Below are 25,545 nucleotides of genomic sequence, written 5' to 3' on the forward strand. Positions count from 1 at the left end.
AACACACTCGTGAAATGGCCCTGAAATTGCATTTCTCTCATAAAAATAATATGTAAACATATAAGGAATATGGGAAAACTCCATAAAGAAAGTGTTTGGGTGCCTCACAAACTCTCCAATGATCATCGTTTCCAATTGTGAACTTTGCTTCGTCTCTTCTGGCACATAATGCGTGTGAACCATTTTTGGACAGAATTGCCACCGGTGATGAAAAATGATCTATACGAATATTAAATGCCAAAAACAATGGCTCAGCCCTAGACAAAACTACTTTTGACCCCCAAACCTGGCCTTCATCCACAGAAAAGGATGCTTTGCATTTGGTGGGACATCAAAGGACTAAAGGAAAGAGATATGAATCGTGGATTTCGTCGATATTTGATTGAAAAGATGGTTCTGGAAAAATTGCAGCATTTGAAATACATTCTGAATACTATTACCATTTCTTCCAGTGAATGTGAACGAGGGTTTATGCAGATGAATTTGATTGTCACCCCAACCAGAGCTTCGTTGATGACAAAATCTGTTTAGGCACTTTTGTTTATTAAATTTATTGGACTGCCCCTTCCACACTTTAACCCAAAAAAATGCGTAGAGTCATGGTTGCTCCAAGAACATCACTGAGCAGTACACACCAAAAGCAAGGAACAAGGATGGGATATTGCATCAGATGCAAACATGATGAAAATTTAGAATTTTCTATAAAAAAAGATAATTCAGTATGTTTTCATCCCTTAATTTTTTATATATATGAGTACTGGCACCTTTTTTGTTTCACAAAAAAAGCACTGGTCCTAGCCACACTACATACTCATGTTAAGCTGCCCACCTGTGAGGTAGTAGCCAATTGAGAAATCTTGCATTCTGCCCACCTTAGCAAATTTAAGCACCATGCAAAAGATTCTTGTGATGCTTTCTTTTTCTTTACCTCTTCTCATAACAATGAATACCACAGTAACATTAGGTGAAGACTATTCCCTGCACTTAATGGATAGAATCTCCCACTGAGTGCTGCCCCACTAGGTTACCTCCTCTGCCTCGTGGATTTCACATGCAGTTGGCATTCAATTTCTGATGCTGTTTTTTGAAAGCTCATCTTTGAAAGTTAACATTTTCTTAAATTGAAAAAGTATTTCCAATAATAATTACCTCCTCTCACACTATATCTATTACTTGACTGCTAGGGTTTCTTCCTTTGCCCATCTAAGCATTGGTCTGATTTTTACTCACTTTCTCCAGTCTTTTATTCCCCACTTAATTGCCCTTGGCAATATCTGTGTACTAACACTCTACAACTACGTCAATGCACCCTCTATCTTGGTACTGCATGTAAGTACCTTCTTCTGATAATATTATCACTTTTTCGAGACTGACCCAATCCACAGTCTCTAACACCTGCTATTAGTGAGGTGGAAGGGTGGGAGAGTGTGACAGGGGATAAGTATTATTGGAAATACATTATAGATTTAAGAAAATGCTAAGCTCCAAAACATACACACCCCACTCACACTACAGCTAGAATCCCATAATGATAAGGTGGAGGGGCCAGTGAGGGCATTATCCATACAGAATGCATCTGCATAGATAGTGGGTGAGCCAATAGGAGATTAGCACCCTAGTGGGGGAACTGTGCTACATCCAGAACAGGTATATTCTTCACCCAGAACCTAAATCATTCAATTCCGGTGGAATGTGGCATGATCCATCAACACTATAAGCCAGGCCCCAACCAGATAGCTCAGGTTTGGAATTATAGGGCCATGGTTCCTAAATCCATGTTGGTGGCTAGGGCATTTGGACTGCAATATATATATATATATATATATATATGTATATATTTGTGACTGGAGCCTCCAGAATCATGATAAGAAGGTAAACAACACCGAAGTGGACAACCCCTCTCCTCAACCTAAAGAAGTCCGAAAGGCAACACTCCAAACTCGGAATGACGGGATTCTATATCAGTATTTAACCTGAGGAAACAGAACTCATCCAGTCTGGAATTATGAACACTCATTCTCACTCCTCAACCATGTGAGCAAAGTAAATTCCACTTGCCCCCAAAATTACGGAAAGGACGTGAAACAAATGGTGCTCAACCAAGGACCCAGGATGGGACCACTCTGCATTGCATTCAGAATTACGAGGAGACAATGAACCCTTTTCCACAAACAAAGTACTGAACTGATATTTATCAAAAAGAAGGAAGGGTACTGCACACTGGAGAGTCCCAAGGAATAATTCTCTGGAAACAATGCAATAACTGAACCAAGTTCCTTAAATTTTTACAAGTAAACCAACCTCAATTTATTCAATCTAATGATCAGCAGGGATGAGCAGGATCCCCTTATACGTTACTCATGATAATCCATAAGTAACAGTTCAGCTTAGTACAGTAATACTACCCAGCCTGCCTCTAGGTGGTCTTATGGAACACCCAATTTCTACAGAGCCTGTTTCATCCTAGATAAAGTATATTGTTAGTGGTTGCTAGTGCAGAATTGGTTTAATAAAAGCACATCTGCCTGGGCAACTCTTGCCACAGAGTGGGATCCTGGAAAATAAAGAAGAGACAATAATAGTAATGAAGATATTCACACCTCCTTATAATCTAGTGAATGTGGTTAAGAGAGCTACTGGGGGTTGATGAAAACCCAGAGAAAGATATTGCCAGATCATGCATATAATGTGAGATAAAAGTATTGGAGGAGGTCCACATACCAGCCCACACAATGTCCTCCAGCGAGCAATTCAACCAGGCCATGAAGGACATAGAAGAGCAATGAATCCAAAGAGATGTGACATGCAGAAGGCTCCTCACTTCCAAAGAGAGCCCAGAATAAATGATCTGGATCAATTATGCAGCCACCTCGACTAAAGGATCCCAATGAATAAAAAGTCATTGTCTAGTACCTATAAAGGTGTTAGTGTAGGCAACATAACACTTCAAGACCTTCATTGGACAACAAATAATCAAGATCTGATCAATCATAGATGTGAGAAATAGTGGTCAGATGGATCAGTGAAAAGGATTTATCTCCTTCCCTAGCTGCCAGTATCTTAGGGAAGAAGAACCTGTCTGAGTATAGGAGGACGTAGGTAGAATGATAAAGTGTCCTATATACAATCAGCATAAACAACTCCAACTGGCAGGCCAGCAGCAATAAAAATTAAACCTTAAGTAAAAGATGGTACATGAGGTTAAGGTCTCAAATGAATGAAGAGAAAGAGCATGAAATACCATCTTAATATACCAGTTAGGTATGTGAAACAGTCATTTAGAACGAAGAACCTGAAACAACTTGAGGAGGCCAGAGGGCACTGAGGAGTGAAATAAATTTCGGCTCGAGTATCTAAAGGTAGTCGATAAAGCTACCTTATACAAGATGATTGTAGAAGAAGCAAAACTCTTGTCAAATAGTTGGTCAAAAAATGAGTTATGGTTGGCACTTCTAGATGAAGTGCATTCAACCTCCTCTCCATGTATGCCATTTCCATTATGGGACTATGCAAAGACTGAAACAGATACATGGCATCCATAGAAGTTCAACCTAGATGCCATGCGAAGGACTTCATAAGCTCCATGCATGAAGCTGGAGCTTCAAGATGGCTGGATGTACGATATCAGATGGCCAAAAAAGAAGTGGAAGAGGTGGGCACTCCTGAAGGTACCGCAGAAGTGGAAATCAGGGCTTTAGCTGCCAAACCAGTGCTATCAGCAAGACCCAACAAGGGATTCAAATTAATCATGCAAATCAGTGGGAAGGCCTAGAGTTGTAATCCCATCCAGTCCTGACTGAAATGCATCTACTGCCAATGCCTGAGCTCGAGGTACTGGAGACCAAAAATGCTGATAGTTGGATGTTCCAATGAGTGGCCAGTACATCAATCAGTGTTCCAAACAGAGAGTAAATCCAAAGGAAAACCTTGTGATGCAGTATCCATTCTGTTGGAAGAATTCGTTTGGTCAAGACAATTGATATGCCATCAAATTTATCACCCCCAAGACATGAAAAGCTAGTAGGGTGATATGATAGGAGTGGGCCCAAGAAAGAAGATCCAATGTTTGAAAACAAAGAGACCTGGACCAAATGCCCCCTTGATGGAAAATACCACCATGGAATTGTCGAAGTGGAGCCTGATGATTTTTCCCAATTAATAAGTCCAGACCGTGAGACATCACCCTTTGAACAGCAAGAAATTCTAAAACATTGTGTAGGAAAACCTCATCATTCATCCAAAGGCCCTGGAATTCCAGGTCATTGAGATATGCACCCATCCCTTAAGCGGACTTCCTTTTCTGACTGAGATACGTGTATAAATAGATACACAGATGGACAATATATTGTGTTGGAGTGAGAATAGATTTCTCAGCTCTGATAATGAAACTTGGCTTGGTTGCTCCTGAAAGTAGAATCTGAGTGTGATGTTCTATCAACTGACGAGATGGTGCAAGCAGTAACTAATCATCCATAGAATGGTGTGTGCACATGCCTAGAGAATGGAGGTGACAAGGAAAAACTTGTATGTAACTATATACATAGCACCTAATGAAATCAAAATCATGTAATGGATGTGTTATGTACTGCTAAACACTGTGTGGTTTCCTAGATGTTTAATTTCTTTGATACACATTAATTCTTACTCTATACTTTCTGAACATTTTTAAAAATATACTGAATTATTTTTGTTTTTATGAAATCATAAATATCCTAAACATTATATATATACCTTTCTTATCTCTTCTTTCTTTAAGCTACCACTATGTATACTGCTTTCTTTGAAAAATGACTCTCCTTTAGGTTTCTTCTTCTCAGCAATATACAGCAAGTAGCTTTCATCATTAGACCACTCCAAACAACCAAATTCTTCTAGAATTAATAAAATTTTCAGTTATTCTTGGATGAGTTAAATATTTAACATATAAGCATATAACAATTAACTTTAAAACTTTATCTACTAAACACATGAGCCACATAACTAAATCTAAACTAGTATAAAGTGAATGTCATTTATATGACTAACATTTTTGAAGTTAGCTTTATATCTATCTTAATTTACCTTCCTTTGAAAAACAAAATCCTACATAATCCTAAAATTTACTGCAAATGCAAAGATTTTCTGCTCTATTACTTGTGTTATTAAGTTTATATGGATAATTTTATCTGAAGTTAATGTAAATTCATTATCAGTCAATCAATTAATCAAGACCTTATAGCTTTAAAAATACAAGTAAGAATTTACTTTTCTGTTTGTGCTTGGCTAGGTTCAGTTTTCAGCATATACTCTAATCATTTAAAGTTATTAATCCTGGAATTACCAATGGGAACCATTAACTTTTGAAACAAATTTTTCTAAATATTTATTAATCAAATTGCTTGGGGGTCCATGATTTTATTGGTTATCATAAAATTAAACAATATGTGGACTTCAGTGGTATAGGACAGAATAAAACAAGTCAATAATTTGATGGATAAAGAAAACAAAAAATAATAAAACTGTGTTTTTTTAGTATAAATAAATATGTGCAACAAATAATTCTGGCAAAGTTCACTTTTCTGAATAAACAATATGTTTCTCAGTCCAAATGCTCACACTGTTACAACATGGTAATAACAATCATATAATCAGTAGTAGTTTAAAACCTGAATTTACTTGGTTAATCTCTGGCCTCAGTTTGTGTATGAGCAAGTTCTCTTTTACACAGAGGCTCTGTTTGTTATTGGCCAATCTTAGGATTTTAACTGACTGTATGACAAATTCTGTTTTTCCAACATTTTCTCCCATTTTAATTTTTTTTCAAATTTGTATCTGATAGATAATAAACAATGAAAAGATCCACCAATTAAAATTGTAGGATGATTATCCTTGTTTTTAATAAAAGTACTATGGTAGTTACAACAGTTTTGGATAAGTTTTATGTTTTTGATAAGCCTATATCAAATTCCTTAAAATAATAATGAGAAACTAAAATAGATGCATCTGCCTCTTCTGAGAGCACTTCAAAACCTATACTATGAATAAGTGAAAGTAGAAGGGAAAGTACTTATGTAATTAGTAAGAAAAATGAAAAGAAGCTGAATCTGCTGTATGAGTGATAGATTCATGTTACTAAAACATTATACATCACATAAAATAAATACAAAAGTGATTAGCAAGATCTCAAATGTTTCAATTAAAATTTGATATTGGTAAGACTTTTAACAATATATACATAAAAACATAAACAAGGACATGCACATATATACAGCTTCTCTGTGTTGCAGTTCTAAAAGAAATATTAACTCCAAAAAACATTTTAACAAAACATCTTACCTTCTAGTACATCTATTTTGACCATTTCCTTGGATGAAAAAATGTAGTTCTAGAAATTCTCCAATTGCTTGTGATAATGTGGTAAGAAAATACTACATCTCATTTTATTACAGTATAAATTTCATGACTACAAAAGTTTTTGATTCTTCTAAAATTCCCAGTTGAAGTTGGGTTAATTTAGCCTTAGATGTGACTTTCTGTATCAGGGTCCAATCACATAAAGTAACTCCTATTTCATGAAATATTGTGAAATGCAGGACTGCTCTAGAAATATCACATAATGCGGGAATTCATTTGATTCATGTGATCCAATTTTCGGACTATTCAGCTAAAATATGCCATTTTAGCATTTTCAAACAGTTCATTACTGACTGAAAAAAGTCCCGACTTGTTTATGACTTTTTGTCCCTGTTTTGAACTGTATTTGTATAGCTTCTACAGCTTTTTGTGTACACCCTTTTTTAAGTTAGTAAGTCAAATAGTTTGTAATTTATTTTCAAAGTAAAGTTTATTTCAACTTTATTTTATTTAAATAATAAATTAACACAGGTAATTTATCAAATTCTCAATTAAGTTAAGTACACTTCTATAGTTCACCTGCAAGACAATCACCTATTCTATTGTTTACCTGTCAATAAAATTTTTATTCAACTTGACATCATGCATTCTTTTAAATTCCACCTGCAATAAGTCACTAGACACTATATCCCTACATCTATACTTATTGCAAAAATAAGATAACTGGGTGCTAAGTTTGTTTTTGAAATATAACAACGAAACATAAGTTATATCATTCTCATCTTAAAAAGTAATTCCAAATATGGTTCTTACAAGGATGGTGTTAGAATTTAAAATAATATATATATATATATATATATATATATATATATAAATTTCCTTTTTTGCCAATTGCCAAACAGAAAAACTTAGTTATATTTCTTAATAGTATAAATAGATACTGTGTTGTTGTTGTTGGGCTTAGGATTCTTCTACAGTGGGTGTCTGTGAGTTGTTAGCAATAAATTCAACGATAAATAAACAGCACATACTTCACTTATTTTGAAAATAATGTATATATATTCATATCACGTTAACGTATGTACAATAAAGTATTCAACACTATAGATATTATGGACATATCATAAATACTACATATGTAGTTCTCTCCTTCTTGTCAAATATCCACTTAGGACTATTCAATTACTTTCGAATTTCAGTTGACAAGCCGAACTATCTTCTCTATTTCTATCGCACTAGTATTCTCTATGATTCACTTACAATTGTGGTGTGAGTTACTGTAATAGTTTGGTCTTCTTTCTTTTAAAGATCCTCTGTTACTTTTGTCAAAGTGCACTCAGGCTGATTCAATTACTTTAGAACCCTACTTTGACAGAATAAAATTATTTTTCTTATCTTCTTCTCTACTGTTAGTTTCACTCTAACATATTAAATGTTAGGCCTATGTAAATCATTAGGCCTATCACTTCTATGGTAGTTAACTTCACACCAACTTTATTTTCTTTTGCTATTATCTGTCTGCTGCTTCCCACTCATCTCAAGCTACTTATATCTTTATTACCTAATCGTCTGTCCGCCTTCTATACTCTCGATGTCAATATATTGCATGTCACGTTCGATATTCTCAACATCAATGAATTATTAACAAAACTTACTACAATTGTCTGCTTTTAACTCTTATAACAAAAACTAAACAATAATAAAACATTCACTCATAAAATTAATTAATCAACAATATCTGAACAAAACAATTTTATACAAATGGTTTTATACTAATGCATATAATACAAAGCTGTGTCACATCCCATCAATGTCAAGAAAGACTTAATTTTGTGAATGAAAGTGCTACAAAAAGTGCTAAAAAACATTCCAAAGTGATTCATGTAATGTAAAACCAAAAGAACAAAGTGAAAATAAAATGTTTCTTGAAAATGTGATTTGCTTTTGAGAGAGAAAGTTCATACACTTAGCAATGTAAATATTATAAATGACTGTTCTTTATCATCCTTGCAGTGGTAAATAACATATCAGCAATATTATGAATGAAACACACTAATATTATTAAGCACAAGCACAAATGAAATTACACACATAAATAAAAAATATTATACTTCCAAAATTACTGTGTATAATAAATCTAGAAATGTTATAATAAAGAAAACATACATTATGTATGATAAAACTGAAAACCTAGTAATAAAAATTAGAATATTTCTAGGTAAAATCCAAGTATTTACAAAAAGAATCACATAAATGGAATTCAGTCTGATAACTTTGTTGTCACTGATAATATTTTTATAACTTATAAATACATATACAATGTGTATATAAATATGGTCATGCAACATTGGACTCTTTACGTAGGTTATTGTCAGGCATAATAAAATAAAATTTTGCACAATAGTAAATGCAAAATCAAACTAATCATCTAATCACATGAAGCAAAGACAACATTAAAATTAACCAACAATGTTACTGACTCTATAGAAATAGTATCAATGGAGGAGAAGAAATAAAATGAAAAATATTTAATTTTTCAAATAAATATTGTGTTTATAAAATTGTTTATTAGAAGATCATTTGCTTGAAAAAGCTGCTTTAAAAAAGTTAAGCATATAACAAGATTGTGTTATATTTAAAACAGGGGAAGATTTGCTTTATGGAGAGATTTTCTTTGATTAAAAGTTCAAGATAAGAATCATCATTACATATAATAGTGAATCCTGACTGAGTTATTGGATGTTCACTTTCATATCTATGATATTTTTGATAACTGAACTGAATTGCCTTTCAAAGGATGTTACCTGGCCTAAGTGATATTCTCTTGTGCTCGTAGATGCAGACAAAAAATGTAACTTAATTTTTCTGATATAGGTGGCCTTACACTCACTACACATGTAATTATCGATAATCTAAGAATTAAAAAGAGATAGGAAGAAAATCTTTCATTTTGAAGATACATTTTAATGTAAAGGATGGTTTGAAAATAATGTCAATTTTTATCTTTGAGTAGACTTTCATATTAAAAACTTAAGTAGTTTAGAAAGTATGGTATTTTGTTGTCCTAAGTAGGAGATGGTCAAAGAAATTGGGCATTTATCAATTGTGAAAATTTTTACTAGCGTTTTAAATAATTTGTTCAGAAATATCATGTCTAGCCTTCAAATAGTTTATTAAAGTATCTATAATACAACAATATTTCATTGAGAAAACAATCTGAAAATGTAAAATAAGTTTAAAAACTTAAAAGATCAAGTCAAGGTATGTTTCAAGGTTGATCTTATATCTTACAGGAATAAAATTATCAAACTAGGTGAGCTGTCCTGTGAATATTTTCTTTTGATAGACTAAAAAACCTTGAGCATCTCCAGTAATTAGCACATCTATAAAACGAAAAATATTCTGTTTATCATTTTCACAGGTAAACTTTATACATGAATGCTACAAGATTAACTATAAAAAAAAATGAAATAAATCTTTTGACCAAAAATATGATAAAAGGGTCATCAAAATAGCATTTGTAAATATTGATTTCAAGTTCTCTGTCAGTCGTTCAACTGAGATTGTTTGTGGTGACTAGCTAGGATTGGTCCTAGTGGGGACCTCATAATCACATAATCAATTTGGTGATATAGTTTTTACATTAAATACAAAAATGCTTGTTTTTTACAAAGTGGGTAAATAATTATCTAAGCTGTTCCTAGTTACATCAAAAGTAGCCATAAAACATTCATTAGGGGGATACAGATTTTTAAGCTCTCAGACTTGCCACTGAGCCACAAGGGAGGGCTGTCTTACTTTGTTTAATTTATACTTTATTTCATCCAAAACAATATATTCTTGAAGAAGGAATCCTTACTGTACCTTTATGTTAGTTTAATAAGTATGAAGCCACTTTTAAAACATTGTACGAATAATATGTTTTGTTTATTATCCTCATTTAGAAATAAAAAGGTATGTTATAGGATCTTTGTAAATCAACAACACTAAACATTTTATTAAATGAAGTGATCTTCAAGTGATTTTTATACTAACTTTTTCTTTACAGATTATGTCATTGTCAGATATAAAAGACTGTTTAGTGTAAGTTATATTATAAATTGATTTATTTTGTGTGTGTAATTCATTGATGTCAAGGCTATCGAATGTTGTGTGCAATCCACTGATATCGAGGCTAGAGAGATTTTTAGAAAGCCTAAGTGATAGACATATATATAGATATATTGGCAACCAGATGAACAAAAAGAGAAAGTGTAAAAAAGAAAACTCATAGGAAAGAGATGTTTGGTGAGAAAAAAAGTTAGAAAATGCAAAGTTAACTGTAATAGGAGTGAAAGGCCCAATTGATATGTTAGAGTGAGATTAATAGTTTGAAAGAGATAAGGAGAATAATTTGTCTTGTCAAAGGGTATTCTAAGCTAATTGAACCTGGCTGTGTGGACTTTCACAAAAAACAGACAGTTGTTTGGAAGCACGAAAAGTAGACGACTATTGGAAGTACAAGATATAACCGCAGTAACTCATGCGACAGTGTAAGTGAATTATATATGGATATTGTTGCAATACGAAAAAGTGGAGAAAAATAGTTCAGCTTGTCGACTGAATTCTAAAGCAACTGAATTGGCCTAAATGGACTTTTGACCAAAAGAAATAAACTGTACAGTGTTTAAGATACAACCAATATATATATATATAAAATAGAAAAATAGTTTGGCTTGTCAAATGAATTCTAAAGCATTTGAATAGGCCTAAGTGGACTTTTGACAAGAAGAATAGAATTTTATAGTGTTTAAGATACAACTATAATTTCATAGTGTAAAGAATTTTGTATATATGTTCAACTTGTTTCTAATATATATATATTATTTTAAAAACAAGTGAAGTGCATGCTGTTTGTTTATTGTCGAACTTACTTAGAATTGTAGTGTTTAAAATACACCTATAATCTCCATAGTGTAAAGAATTTTGTATATACATTCAACTTGTTTCTAATATATATATATTATTTTAAAAACAAGTGGAGTGTGTGCTGTTCGTTTATTGTCTAATTTATCGCCAAAAAGTCACAGACATCTACTGTAGAATAATCCTTAGCCCAACACACCCATATACTTACTTTAAATATATACTATTAAAAAGTAAGTTCCTGACACTCATAAACATCTTCTCAATACTTACTATCATCACAAACACTCCCATGAGCTTCTAAGTTTTGAAGGTTGACATTAAGAATTTTCAATTTGCTAGTCCAAACCTGGAAAGACAATATTTAGACAAAATTGAACAATGTTATTATTTATATTTTTCTAATAATTTATAAGGCTTGAATTTGATACTGCCCCATATGACACAACCATATATAATTGATTTTGTTTTTCAAGCACTTCATATTTAAGGAATAAATAATGCCTCTTCCATATTGTTAATGAACATGGTAAATTGTTTTTCACAAACCATGTTTTACAACATAGAAAAAAAGTGCATGACAAAAATCTCATCATATATGTTCATTCAAAGAAACTGTAAACAACAAAAATAAAAAATATGATGGAAACAACCATGCATCAACCTTCAATTGTCCATTTTTGCTACAAACTTGACAACAGTATACAGCAAGAAACAACACTGTTTTCAAGACCTAATCAGTAATTTTTATTGCTTTAAAACCCAATAGGCTGTGGATGTACTGAGGCCAATACTAATCCACCTTAAAATTATTCATCCCTTTGGGTATGTTTATAAAATGACAGTATTAGATTTGTATAATATTGCTATGCAGTAGTATATCAAATTATATATTTTTTTAATGAGTTTTTAACAAAGTTGTGATTGATTAATTCCAATTTTCATAAAAAATTTAGGTGTTAGAAGTTATATTTGACAGCCATTGTAACATTTTACATTATTTCTACAGTTGTTACTTTCTTTCTTGGGGAAAAAATTATAAAAGCAAACCTTGTAGGAAGTAGTTTAATTTCAGGAATGAGTTCTGAGTTCCATTTAAATTAGTAAATGTTTGTCTGTTGTTAAGCACAAAGCTACACAATGGGCTATCTGTGCTGTGCCTGCCATGTATATTTAAATGCAACTTTTTGGCATTATAAACCTTTAACTTGTTGCTGAGCCACTGGGAAGAAAATTAGTGAATGAGTAAACCAGACTGTTAATCAGAACTAAGAAAATTTGTGCCTTATATTATCAGTAAATAATAATGAATGTACTTAGCTCTGTGTGTTTGTCTCCTTAACTAGCCTACTTCTAGTTTAGGATTGTAAAAATTCTCTAAGAGGCTGAGTGTTACTAATAAATGAAAGAACTAGTCAAAGGTATCACTATTATTTTCTGTAATTGTTCTATTTTATTCAGTATTTAAACCATTTTTATTTAAGGAGTCTATCTTTTAATCTTGAAATAGCACATTGAAAGTCATTTATATATCAGTATCCATTTACTTATTAGTACAAACATATCATTGCTGCAATTTATGTAGGACTTTCAGAGGTATTATCATTAGCATTAAATTGCATCAACTCTAACAAATAATTAAACATGTCATTCAGTCACAATTTTTTGACAGTTGATTGCTCACATTGTTTGTAACTGTAGAAAAAAAGGGCTGATCCAAATTGAAAGACAGTCTTGAATTTTATCACATTGTGAGAAATATTTTTTTTCACATATATAGTTACTGGCAAAGAAATGCATGTGACTGACAGAGCTAAAAATTTGATTAAATGAAGTTAGTAATTGTATCAGCATTGCATGTAGAAACTTCACATGTATTTCAAGATTTTATTAAGTCTAATCTTAACCTAAGTGTATATGTAACAATGTTTTCATCAGTTTTCAATTAAGTTCTTGTTATATAATTTACATATCTGTGTGTGTGTGTGTGTGTAATAATGAAATATAAATAATAATCACTAGCCCACTTGCTGACAAGTTCCAACAATGTTTCTGACATTTAAACAAAGATGACCACAGAAAAAAATTGGACAAACAGAACAGAACATGTTAATACATTTGTACATAACGATAGCTTGAATCTTTTCCTAACAACTGACTAATCAGATCTAAAAATCCAGTAACCTTATGCTAGTGAATTATGACCACTGCTGGTATTTGTGTATTACTTGTATATTTCTAAATATGCAAGACATGGCTGAAATGTTTTGGTATAGATCTGCTCAGTTATATTGTTGGTATGTACATAACTTGGCATACAACTAGTAAATATTAAAATATGTTCTGACCAGTATTACTATTTTCCAGAACTTTGTGTGAAAGATGAAGGTCAAAATAATGTTTATACAATACATAAAATTGCCAGTTTAACATCTTAGCTGAATCAATAGACACACACGTCAGTAATTTTACCCATTTTTGAATCATAAACAATTATGGAATTTAATATTCCCTTGATGTTAGCACACTATTTTCTAAATTTAGTTATGTGATTATCTAACTACACTTTGTCACCAAAGACGAACAAGATTTGCATGATGTCAAACATTTAATAAGTTGAACAGCTGTGTTACTTTGTCACTCTTACTATAGGCATATAAAACTGCACTTGATAATGAAGCTTATAACTGGTATACTCAGCTGATCCTGGAATACATTTTATAAGTTCAAATTATATTTCACATAATACTCAGTAGACTCAAGTGAATAAGAAATACAAAATGGCAGATCTAAATGGAAATATTAAACACCCTTTCACAATTAAAATGCATAAAACAAGTTCAAATTGTTCATATGATTTTCTTCCTAAAGAACAAAAAAAGCTATTACCAAAATCATGATGTTGTCAATATCATAGAAATTTATAAGAAATTGAGATATATTCATCAATATATAAAAGCAGTCTCTCTCTTTAAAGTAATTTATCTCTTTTTTAACATGTTTATTGGTTTTGAATTCTAACAGTCTTAAGTATCCCATTGTTGAATAATTACTTTGGATGGTAGCATTTGGTAATGATATTACCAAATAATATGTGTCCTTTATTTTATTTTAGAATAACTTCAACTAACAGGCTTAGAAAGCTGGTGTCAATATGCCTTAAGCCGGGTCTAGATTAAATGAATATAACCATAACTGAAATAGTTAAAATGTGATTTCTCCTTTTTCACTTTATTGTTTTTATACGAGATGAACATTTAACACATGCAAGTATAATACATGACAAGTACCTGAGCCTAAAACATAAAAGTAGAATGAACACTTTATGTCTTACTTCCAAGTATTGCTGTTTTTCCCCTTTCTTGTTTGGTGTTTCGCTAAGAATGGCTAGGAACTTTCCAGATGAAGAAACACTAGATAGCTTCCTAAAATATAAGTAGAACTACTTATGTAATTGCCATGTTAACTGAAATTGTTTTACTATAATAAAAGGAATAGTATAATGTTTTAATAATTATAATTAAAATTATTTCTCCAAGTTTAGTAATGTAAAGCAAACATATTTCAAGGTTTTTAATTCTTGAAGAAGCACCACTGTAGGTATACTTAATGAATGAAAAGGTTTGTTTGACTCACAAGAGACATAGAATCAAATAATAAAAAACAATAGTAATGTTTGTCCTACGCAAAATCCAAATATCTTCAATTATTCATATTAGATTTTACAATGCTTAAGCATGCCTTCTTATACGTTTTGGGATTTGTGCTGATACCATCAATGACAATTCAAACCTAAAAGAAACTGAAACTATTGGTAAATCAACTAAAAGTTACTTTAAGTAAGAAAATTATATGCAATAAAAATCAACATCTCTAATAAGTTTTGACCTATATAACAGAAAACCAATATACAAGTTTACTACATTAGTATACCTCAACATGATTGAAACATCAACAATTAACTTCCATTTCTTTTTTATCAAGCACATAATGCTTAAACTAAGTATGTTTATAAATTATTAAAGTTCAACTAAACCAAATTATTTCAAAGTAGTTGCCTATGATTATGAAAATCATACCACAGTGTGACCAAATTCTTCATTACTGAACAACTCGACTGTCTAATATTAGTTGAACATTTGTTTGTACGAATAGCAGTGGCTAGAAATTAACATCTTGCATTTTAACAGCTGCACATCTACTGCTTGAAAGGGAAGGATATTTTTAAATGTAATTAACTCTTTCAGCATGTGCTCGATCCGTTGGACCGATGTCGTAACCATTTTGTGCTTGATAGAGTTTTCATGCTATGACTTTTAAATTAGTAAGCGTATGTTCACGAAATTTGGCAGATTATCAGTAATCATCCCAAGGCTGTCATATGCAAAATATGAGATTTTTTTTATTAAGTCTTAAGGTTTGTTAAGCTTTTTCATTCTAGAATGACTACAAATTATAACACGAAAGCAAAATTGTTTAGACTAAATAGCTTAAATCTCATAATATTATACATTTATATATATTTATTATTTTTTATTATATTGCCTTTTCAGCTGTGCCTGGCTAACAATACAGAAGTTACAATGATGTGGCTCACATGCACTCATGTTACCATATCCAATAATATAAAACTCACCTTTAGCCTTTACAAAGTGATCTGTCTTGGCTGTGGACTAGTCACATTCAATTATTATACATTATATATGTATATACATTATTGCTATTTACAAATAAGTTCTTAAACTTATTTTTCTTAAAACATAGAACAGTAAATAAAGATGTACAGCAAACAATTATCTCTTCTAGTAACGACCTTTGAACTCATTTGCTGCTTGTCGTAGGTTGCTAAGACTCATAAAATTTTGCATGTGGAGGATGTGAAACACAAACACAATAATTTTATTTTAGGTTTTATATATACATTTGAAATAACCAAAAATCATATATTACTATATCGATACCACAGAATTCCACTATAATTTATCAAGCTTAGTAACTACGCTGTATTTGGGTCTAAAAAATATTAAATTTCGAGCAGACTAAAGACTCAACTTACCACCTTGAAGTTTAGTATCAAAAGAACAAGATGACGTCGTAATAGTTGAAAATGACTGAGAAAGCCACTAGGGGGGACATTCTTAGCTTTTGACTGGTTATTTACATGTCATATACAGAAGTAAGTGTATATAAAAGTGTTTCCTAAAATGGAAAGATGTTAGCAGGGCCACTGCATTTGATTCAGTACATGAGCAATATCTCAGCACATAGAATATTTTATATTCTATCTTGTCAATATCTGTAATTTGAGTTCCTAATTCGTACAAAACTATAGGCTTTGTATTTTGACATCACAAACATCTAATCTGAACCAGTGCTGCATTCAGCATACCACATGACACAAAAAAATCATTGTTTAGGTGTGTGTTTTTAAATTTACTTTTAAATTAAGAAATTGAATAATGTATAATACTAAAATTTGAATTATAATATACAGTTTGATACCAAACTTATTGACATAAATTCATAGAATAGTAGTTCAATAAACTTTTGAATGTGAGTCAACAAACATGATGACATGGTCTTTGACCCATGACCCATGCACATTTTTTTTAATTGAATATCTTGATACTAATGAAATACATAAAAACAAATCACATTCAAAGTTTCAACCATTCTTCATTTGCAAATATTACACAGATAGCCCACTGTGTGTATTTGTGCTTAACTCCAAACAACAACAACAGATATTACATTATAAATGTGGTATTCTCAGGTGTACTGATTTCTCCCAAGAGTAATCGGGTGGGTTACACAAAATAACATGAGTTTAAACTGCAAATGTATTATGAAGCAAATCTGATTTTAACCAAGTATGAAGAATGAAAGAGATTGGACATGATGTGAAACACAATAAAACAATCTTCATCAAACACAGAAAACTATATCAAAGGTGAAAAATTCAAAAAACAACAACAAGCAGTGCCTTTACTGGAAAGTTAGCTCTAAATTTTCCTAAGAACTTCATAATAGGCTTATCAAGAGCTAGTTACGTTTAATGATTAAACCTTGAGAGAAAAAGTTAATACTTAAACAAAAACTTTACTTACTAAACTGAAGGCTTAAGCTTGAGAAAGAAAGAGAAAGCCACCTGAGAGAACACAGCATTGTACAAAAATTTTATAATGTATCCCTCTCAAGGCATGTGTACAACCTACATTATTGTTGGCCACTGAAAAATAAGGCATTGTTACGACAGCGGTAGTCACGTGATGCCGGTAATACGTCATGGGTTTCTAGAAGGATCATGACTGTATATAAGCCGGCAAATAAAGTGACGGCATAGATAAGGGCAGATAGGGAGATACAGAGACAGATAATCGAGTCGAGTGAGCGGTAGTGACCGTAAGTAAAGTGTGTGAATCATTGTGAATTATAGCGTGTGTTTAAGTTAAAGTGACGGTGGAAATTCTGTGTATTGCAAAGTTGTATTGAGAAAGAATAAACTAGTTTTATTTAAGAAAGGACTTGTATCACTGAAGTTCTTCAGAAAGAATTTATTCCAACCATTCAAAGAATCAAAATACTGTCATTATCAGTTTCAATTAATTCAAGGTAGTTCAGCTTAATAGTATAAAAATAATCAACTAACCAACATTAATGTTACAAATTATTAATATTTGATTATAACTATACATCTCTTATGTGAGAATAATTTATTAGCTGAGTGAAAGCTCTATTACAGCTTTACTGTATGAACTATGCATACTTTTCACACATGTAAAACAATAAAAATTACCAAATTCAGACTTAGATTTTCTTCTTCAAACTACTAAATCCTTGAATAAAAATCACGAGTAATTTTCTCATAGTATTAAAAAAATTTATTTCATTTATTAATTTTGAAATAAACATTTTACACAATAATTTCTGGACCAATTAAAAAATGAAAAGATTAAGTTTTTTGCTTAAGTCATCAATGCACAAAACAAAGACTTTTTTTGAGTAACACAAACAAAGTCCACCTGTTGGAAAGCATTCCTGAAAATATATTTTTCTGAAGCATTGCAGAAAGCATAATGAGAGAGATGGTAACAGTAATAGATTCCTTGTATTTAAATGCATTTATCATGTATTACTTATTTAAACCGAATGTTAACATTTTTCTTACACTGAAAATGTATTTCGAATAGGTACTTACCTCCTCTCACACACACACACAAATCTGCCCTCTAAGAATTGCTTAAACAATTTTCGTAATCAGTGCACCAGTCTATATACCCCATCAATTTTACACCATTTCTCAACCTACACATATCATGTGACTATTTGCAGCTAGCTTTCACTGCTATTCCCACTTAATCCTCACTTCCGAGAATTAGCAGGCTTGAAAAGAAAAACACCAGCAGTGGGAAGTGTGTGAAAAGAGGTAAGTACCTGTTGGAAATACATTTTCGTTGTGTAAAAAAATTTTAACTTCCAGTATGGTCTTACCTCCTCTCACACAAAACTAGAATCCCACATTGCACATGGACCATGTTATTTATATATATATAAATATATATCAACTCCAACTGTAAATATACAGTGTTTTATGTCAAGCAACCAGAATTACAAAGATGAAGTGAGCTTTACGCTGAAACCGAACAAATTTACAAAACAACCATAGGAGCAAGAAGTACAACAAACCGAACTTGTCATTACAGGATTGTAACATTGCCTCAATTCAACCATAAGAACAGGGTAATATCTGTAACCAGTATTACGAGCAAAATCATAACTCACTCAACCCTAAATGCAGGGAAGGGAAGAGACATTTTGCATCCTGAAATAGGAGGAGGATATGCAACACTTGCTCAACCATAGGAACAGTGTACATTGCTGGTATTACAAGGCAAACAAAGTCTCCCAAACTCAACAACAGGAGCAGGGAAAGAACTTCCTGCAACCAGAATTAATGGGAAGAGAAGTTTCTACTGCACACAACCAATGGAACAGAATGGTATCACCCTGAACCCGGTATTATGATGAGTATCCCACATAGGCTGGACCTGCTCCAACCAACATCTTTCCACCTGGGAAAAAGCATCCAGAGAAATCGGAAGGAGGGAAACCAGCTCTGCCCTCTTCCCACTAAGTGTATAATCAAAAGTAGGTATGGTAAAGTGAATTCTAAACTCACTCAGAAGGAAGCATCCATAGTCCACCACCTCAGAGACTGGGAACTTAAAAGTGGTAAGGACTCCCATATTCCACTGGAAGAAAAAAGGGGGGGAGTCAAGAGGAACATTACACTGCTTTACTCAAGAAGTCCATGTTTAATGAGTGAAAGTTATTGATATCTAGAAATACACACACAACTGGTTAGGCCACCAGTGATCTTGTGGAAACACTCCATCTCTACAGTGAGTGCTATATATGGCTTGAAGCAAAACATACCTGACCAGGCAGCATCTGCAGCACAGTGGGATCCCATTGTCATTGGTTAAAACTAGGGTTGCTGAAAATAAAAACAGAAATAAAAGAAAGTGATAAGACTTACCTCAGTCATAGGCAAATGGATGTGTGTAGAATCACCTTGGAAAGGACATGATATCCAGCAAAGGATGATACAGCCAGATCATGCAGATAATGAGCAACAAAGGTATTGGTAATAGTCCACGTTCCAGCCTGGATGATCTCTTACAATGAACATCAAAGGTGAGAAGCAAAAGATATGATGAGAAGAAACATTGTGGAGACGATGATCTTCCATGATTAAGTCTGAATATGCCAGCTATCAAGTTAACAAACATAACCAGTTGATGTGACAGGGGATAGCTCACGGGAAATGGAAGGGAGCCAGGGAATAAATGTTGGGAACTTGAACCCCAAAAGGAGGTAGGACATGCCACATAACACTGCAAGGAACAAACCAGACAAAGAAGTCAGTTGGGATTGGAATGGGAGTACTGGTGAGAGATGGAAGTTAAGAAAATAGATGTGAAAGCCAAACAGCTTTTGTGGCGACATAGGTTTGAGGGAGGAAGGACCGGTCAGGATATAGTATGACATAAGAGGAATGGTAGAGGAAGCAGGTAACAGTAAAGGCAGAAATATCTGATCAATGATGTCCACAAGTGAGGTGGAGAAGGAATTAGGCTTTGAGGGAAAGGAGGTAGAAGAAACGTGAAGGTTCAAAGGAAGAACAGGAAAGGCATAAAGGACCACACTGAGGTCCCAATCAGGCAAACCAAGGACTGTGGAGGATGCATGACTCGAAACAAATGGAAAAAGGAGGAAAAGGTCAGAAGAAGATGAAACCAGGAGAAAAGGAAAGTGTTTGGGAAGGCCACGAAATGGCTAGACACAGTCAAAGTGGACAAGCCTTTGTCAAATAACCAGGTGAAGGATGAGCAGCAGAAGTGTCGGAAGGATGGAAACCATATCGAAGAGACCAAAAGCAGAAGGTATACTATCACCTGTGGTAAATGGACATGAGAGAAAGTCTCATTGGCTGGAAAAGGAAAGATGCAACACGTGGAGTCAGTCCCTGGACTGAGACAATGGACTTTACAAGAGCCATGCATGAAGACAGTGTGTGGAGCCACCTGGACAAACAATGTCCAACTGAGGTAGACAGAACAGAGACTGAGAGAGAGGTAAGGGTAGGGGAGGTTGTACGAGGAAAGGTTGGAGTATGTGCTGGATAAAATGGAGCCACCAGTAGAACGAGACTCGGAATAGTTTGGAATAAGAATAGAACTCTGGAGACGAGTCGAATATGAGGGTAAACATAGATGTGAAGACCCCTCCAATCTTAACAGAATGCAACCAACCCCAGAGCTAGCAGGTGAGAAATTGGAGACCAAAGGGAAGGAAGATTTGCATTCCAATGCATGGCAAAGGCATATATAAGGCTTCCCCAGCTGAGCATACACCCACCTAAAGACCTGTAGATCGAGGGACCACTCCGTGAGGAGAATCTTGTTGGCAGGAGATAATCAATCCACCACCAGATTCAGAGAGTCAGGAAAAAGAGAAGCTAAGACCACACTGTGGTGACATAGGCCCAGAAAGGAGATCCAATATCTGAAAGCACAGAAACCTGAAATTGGAAACCCCCTGGCTCTGTGATATACATGACCACTGTGGAGATATCAAAATGTATCAGAGAGGAAGGAAGTGGGACAAAGTTCGATGAACTGCCAAAGGCTCAAGAATGATGATGACTCCTTGATCAAACAGAGATCGGAAACCTCCTAATAGTCGAGGTAAGACGAGTCTGTGAACAGATGTAAATCCAGACGAAGTGGAGTAAGCGGCATCCCTGCCATGGTCTCTGTCTAACCTCACCCATGAGAAGCTCACATCCCCATAGAGGTAAAACATTTCAAGCTGTAAGAAATGTGAGGTGAAGGACATGTGAACTGCTTGCTCCAAAGATAAAGAGGAGAAGGCTGGGACGAACACAGGTTGGAAAGAACCCCCCCCCCCCCCAAATGAATGGGTTATTGCGAGGGAGAAGAACGGACATCCCCACTGTCTTCAGAAACCCCACCTGTGCTGCTTCCTCTAGGAGCAGAAGAGTGTGGTTTTTGGGCTATGAATGGGAAGAAGCAAGCAGGAGCCAGTCATCCATAGAAAGACGTGTGCAAAGAGTGTGGGGAAATACTCCAAATTGTAGATTAGAAGGAGAAAACATTTCTAGTCTCACGAACATAGTAAATGGAACCAATGCAAAGCTCAGCCCCTATGAACAGGAAAGAAATGAACAGATCAGTCTTACATTGAATTATATATTAGTAGTAGTAATGATATGTAAAGTACAACCTATCTAAACATACCTTGTTAACAAACAACTTATAAATATCAAATGGACAAACCATCCAAAGTTATCTAGGCCACAAAGGATGCAAGAATAATGAACATGCAAACCAACTAAAATTACCTAGAAAACATATTAATAATCTATATTTAACTTACCATTCATCTAAATTAGCCTAGATGACAAAGGAAATATAATAAAGTTTGATCCTGATGAAAATTAGGATAAGGCACACAGTTAACAATGACAAGAAAAAAAATTATTCAGATAGAACAATGAATTATGTTACTAATAGTAATGATATGTAATGTACAAACTATCGAAATATATCTAGTTAAAGTATTTATGAATTACAAATGGATAAACTACTGAAACTACCTAGTCCACAAAGTATGTAATAATAATGAATGTGCAAACTGATGAAAATTACCTAAAAATTATTAATAATCAATATTTAACTTACAATTCTTTGAAATTAAACTAGATGACAAAGGACACATAATTAATTCCTACACTGATTAACATTAGGAGGGTAAAGTACATAATAAACATTGACAAAAAAAAAAAACTCACATAGAACAATAAATTAGATGTTACTATTAGTAATGATATCTAACTTACAAACAATCTAAATATACTTAGTTAAAGTAATTATCAATACCGAGCTACCAAACTCATGAAATTTGCCAAGTCTACAAAGTACATAATATTAACGAACATGTAAAATGATTAAAATTACATAACAAAAATGTAATAGTCAATATCTAACTTAAAATTCATCTAAGGTAAATTAGATGACAAAGGACACATAGATATTTAACTTGCCAAAGTCTGATGATGTAAAATACTTAATTCTCTCATGTATAAATAAGGGCAAAGCCACACAAAGGCCATCTGAGCCACACCCACCAGAGGCATATCAACCAAGTGTGAGGTGTACAAGTTGAAAAATTTACCACAGATCCCCTAGGAGAACTAGAATCAATAAGAAGAAAGGAGGAGGAGAAGCAGAATTTATCACCAAATTGAATAACGTGGTGGCATGGAAACTGGTGGAAGGTGAAAAACTCCTGAAAAAGTGAAGAGTGTGACTGGCCAAAACAAGGATGTGCCAGAAAAGGAGAGTCAAATTAGTCTTCTCATTGATTGTATTCTTCCTCAGAAACATTCTCATGTTGAAAAGAAAAATAAATCGTCAGCTGAACATATGAATTTAGCTCACTGCAAATTAAAGCCTGTACCTCGTCTGCAGATAAAGTTGAACCAGATTGCTGGGAAGTCATACCAGTAGCATTTTCGACTGTAACAGGAATTTCTATAGTCGATACATTGATCTAAAATTCGTACATGCAAAAAAAAATTGTTGAAATAAGTGAATTCAAACACAGTAAAATAAAAAAATTAAAATGGCAAAGAAGTGCATTCATAAATAGTAGCCATATGCAAAAAAACAAACATCTAAACAACATTGTGCCATTTGAGAAAGTGAGTATTGAGCGGGAATAGCAGAGGGAGCTAGCTACACCAATATATGTAGCATAATGCTATTGGTGGAGAGTAATCACATGATATGCACATGTTCATAAATGGCACAAAATTGATGGGGTATATAGACTGGTGCGCTGATCACAAAAAACGTTTTTATCTATGCTTAGAGAGCAGAAGAAAATTGAGACAACTTTGTGTGAAAGGAGGTAAAACCATATGGGAATATATATTTCATCATATATTTATTTACTTTTTTAAGTTGGGAAACTAATAAAATATTCTTAGAAGTACCTACAAACAAACCTAGATTACAAATGCAAATACTCAAGATTACACAGCTGAAACCTTTCCTTAAAAGTTTCAAACCTTGTGGTGAATATTGCTAAAATACATGCAGATTTATTTTACTGTATCAATTTGGTTCCAATATTGAATTGAACGATAGATTTATTCTTTTTGTGTGAACATAAATTACTCAAAATATAAATGATAGATACCTATAACCCACACAAAAAAACAAGTGTATATAAAAAAAAGGCAGTATCCTTTTTGGATGGAGTTGTCTTATTCCAAAACACACAATAACTTGATCTTCATAACAATAAGAGATATGCAAAACTAGTATGTGAAGGAAAGGTGTAGTTTAGGGGGAATAAAGGAGGAAAAAAAAAGCTTGGTTTGTGGGTGAATAAAAAAACAACACTTTATTTACTAAATAAAAATATATTGGCTTATCATACAAGTTGGAAGGAAGATTGTGATGCGATTAAAACTGAGAGTAAAATAAACTTTATTGAAGAGCAAGAGTACATAACTGATGAAACAATGTGTAAAGAACAACAGAACAGTATATTTAATTAGCTATACTTATTACCAAGCAACTTGCTCTGATTGGAAAGTAATATTGTAGTGAATGAAAACAAACTGTATTTAAATAAAAGAAAAACTTTGGATAAATCATAAACAGAATAGCTGGTAACTAAAAAGAAAAAGGTGAGTGTAAGATCAGCAAACTAAAAACTTTGTATAGATTATGAAAATGGTTGGGACTTCACCAGCAAATTTTGTTTCTTTCACCTCAAAAATGAATCTGGTTGAAATATGTAGTTGAACAATCAGAAAGTTTGATCACTTGTATCCAGAAGTAACTTTGCTCCATTAGACAGCCACAGAGCAGTACAAGACATAACTAATACAGCTATTTCACAAAACAGTAAATAGCTTTCTTGATCAAAGAAAGTAACAACTGAATTGCATTGATACATGACCTCAATTAGATTTAACATGTTCTGAATCAGACCTTAAAAAAATTTTAAGTTTTTTAAACATAAAATATATAATATAGGAGAGGAAGATATGTAGTGTTGTACACTACAGTGTGATCAACTGCAAATATACTGAAGTACAAACCACGCAAAAGAGAATGCATGAAGTATCAAAAAGCAACTAACAGGTGATAAAGCATATGTTGTACATGAATATATTATGCATTTATATCTTCATGTAATATTATAGTATTTATTCTGAATATATTCTACATTCTGTATCAGCTGGAGTACCTGTCCATTGGATGGGTGAAATAAAAACTCATTTGTAACAAAGAATAGGAAATTGTTCTTTTTTTTTTTTCTTTACATAATAAACATTAAAACTACAATAAAAATACACAAGTATTGAAAAGTAAGACATACTTTTCCAGAATTCTGTTATGTATCTGCTTGTTTGTTTGTTTCCAGTAGAAATTCTTTCCGAGGAGCTTCAGCGATACGAGTCCTTTCTTGATTAAACCAGTTTATTTTTCCTTGATACAAACTTTTAGTGCACAGAAGTTCCACAATCAGTATGTTTCTCGTCACTTTAAACTTAATAACTTTTATAATACACGCTATAAATCACAGCAATTCACAATCTTGATAAGTTCGCTCTCGATGAGTGCAAAACACACACTTTACAGCTCACTAGCTCGAAACTAACAGAATCATAAATTACACGGAACTCAAAGTAACTACTGCTCT

General features: G+C 33.1%; 1 protein-coding gene across 1 annotated transcript in view; it reads right to left on the reverse strand.

The window, feature by feature from the left end:
- Window positions 1-25,545, reverse strand: part of LOC106457200 (acylamino-acid-releasing enzyme-like) — a 66,333-nt gene that overhangs the window by 35,375 nt on the left and 5,413 nt on the right. The window contains exons 3-5 of the mRNA XM_013916593.2: window positions 14,573-14,663; window positions 11,512-11,587; window positions 4,732-4,871 (exon numbers count right to left, since the gene is read on the reverse strand). Of these exons, the coding sequence (XP_013772047.1) occupies window positions 4,732-4,871; window positions 11,512-11,587; window positions 14,573-14,663 (307 nt within the window). The remainder of the gene's footprint in view (window positions 1-4,731; window positions 4,872-11,511; window positions 11,588-14,572; window positions 14,664-25,545) is intronic.

This window comes from Limulus polyphemus, unplaced genomic scaffold (genome assembly GCF_000517525.1).
Source record: "Limulus polyphemus unplaced genomic scaffold, Limulus_polyphemus-2.1.2 Scaffold302, whole genome shotgun sequence".
NCBI classification, from domain to species: Eukaryota; Metazoa; Arthropoda; class Merostomata; order Xiphosura; family Limulidae; genus Limulus; species Limulus polyphemus.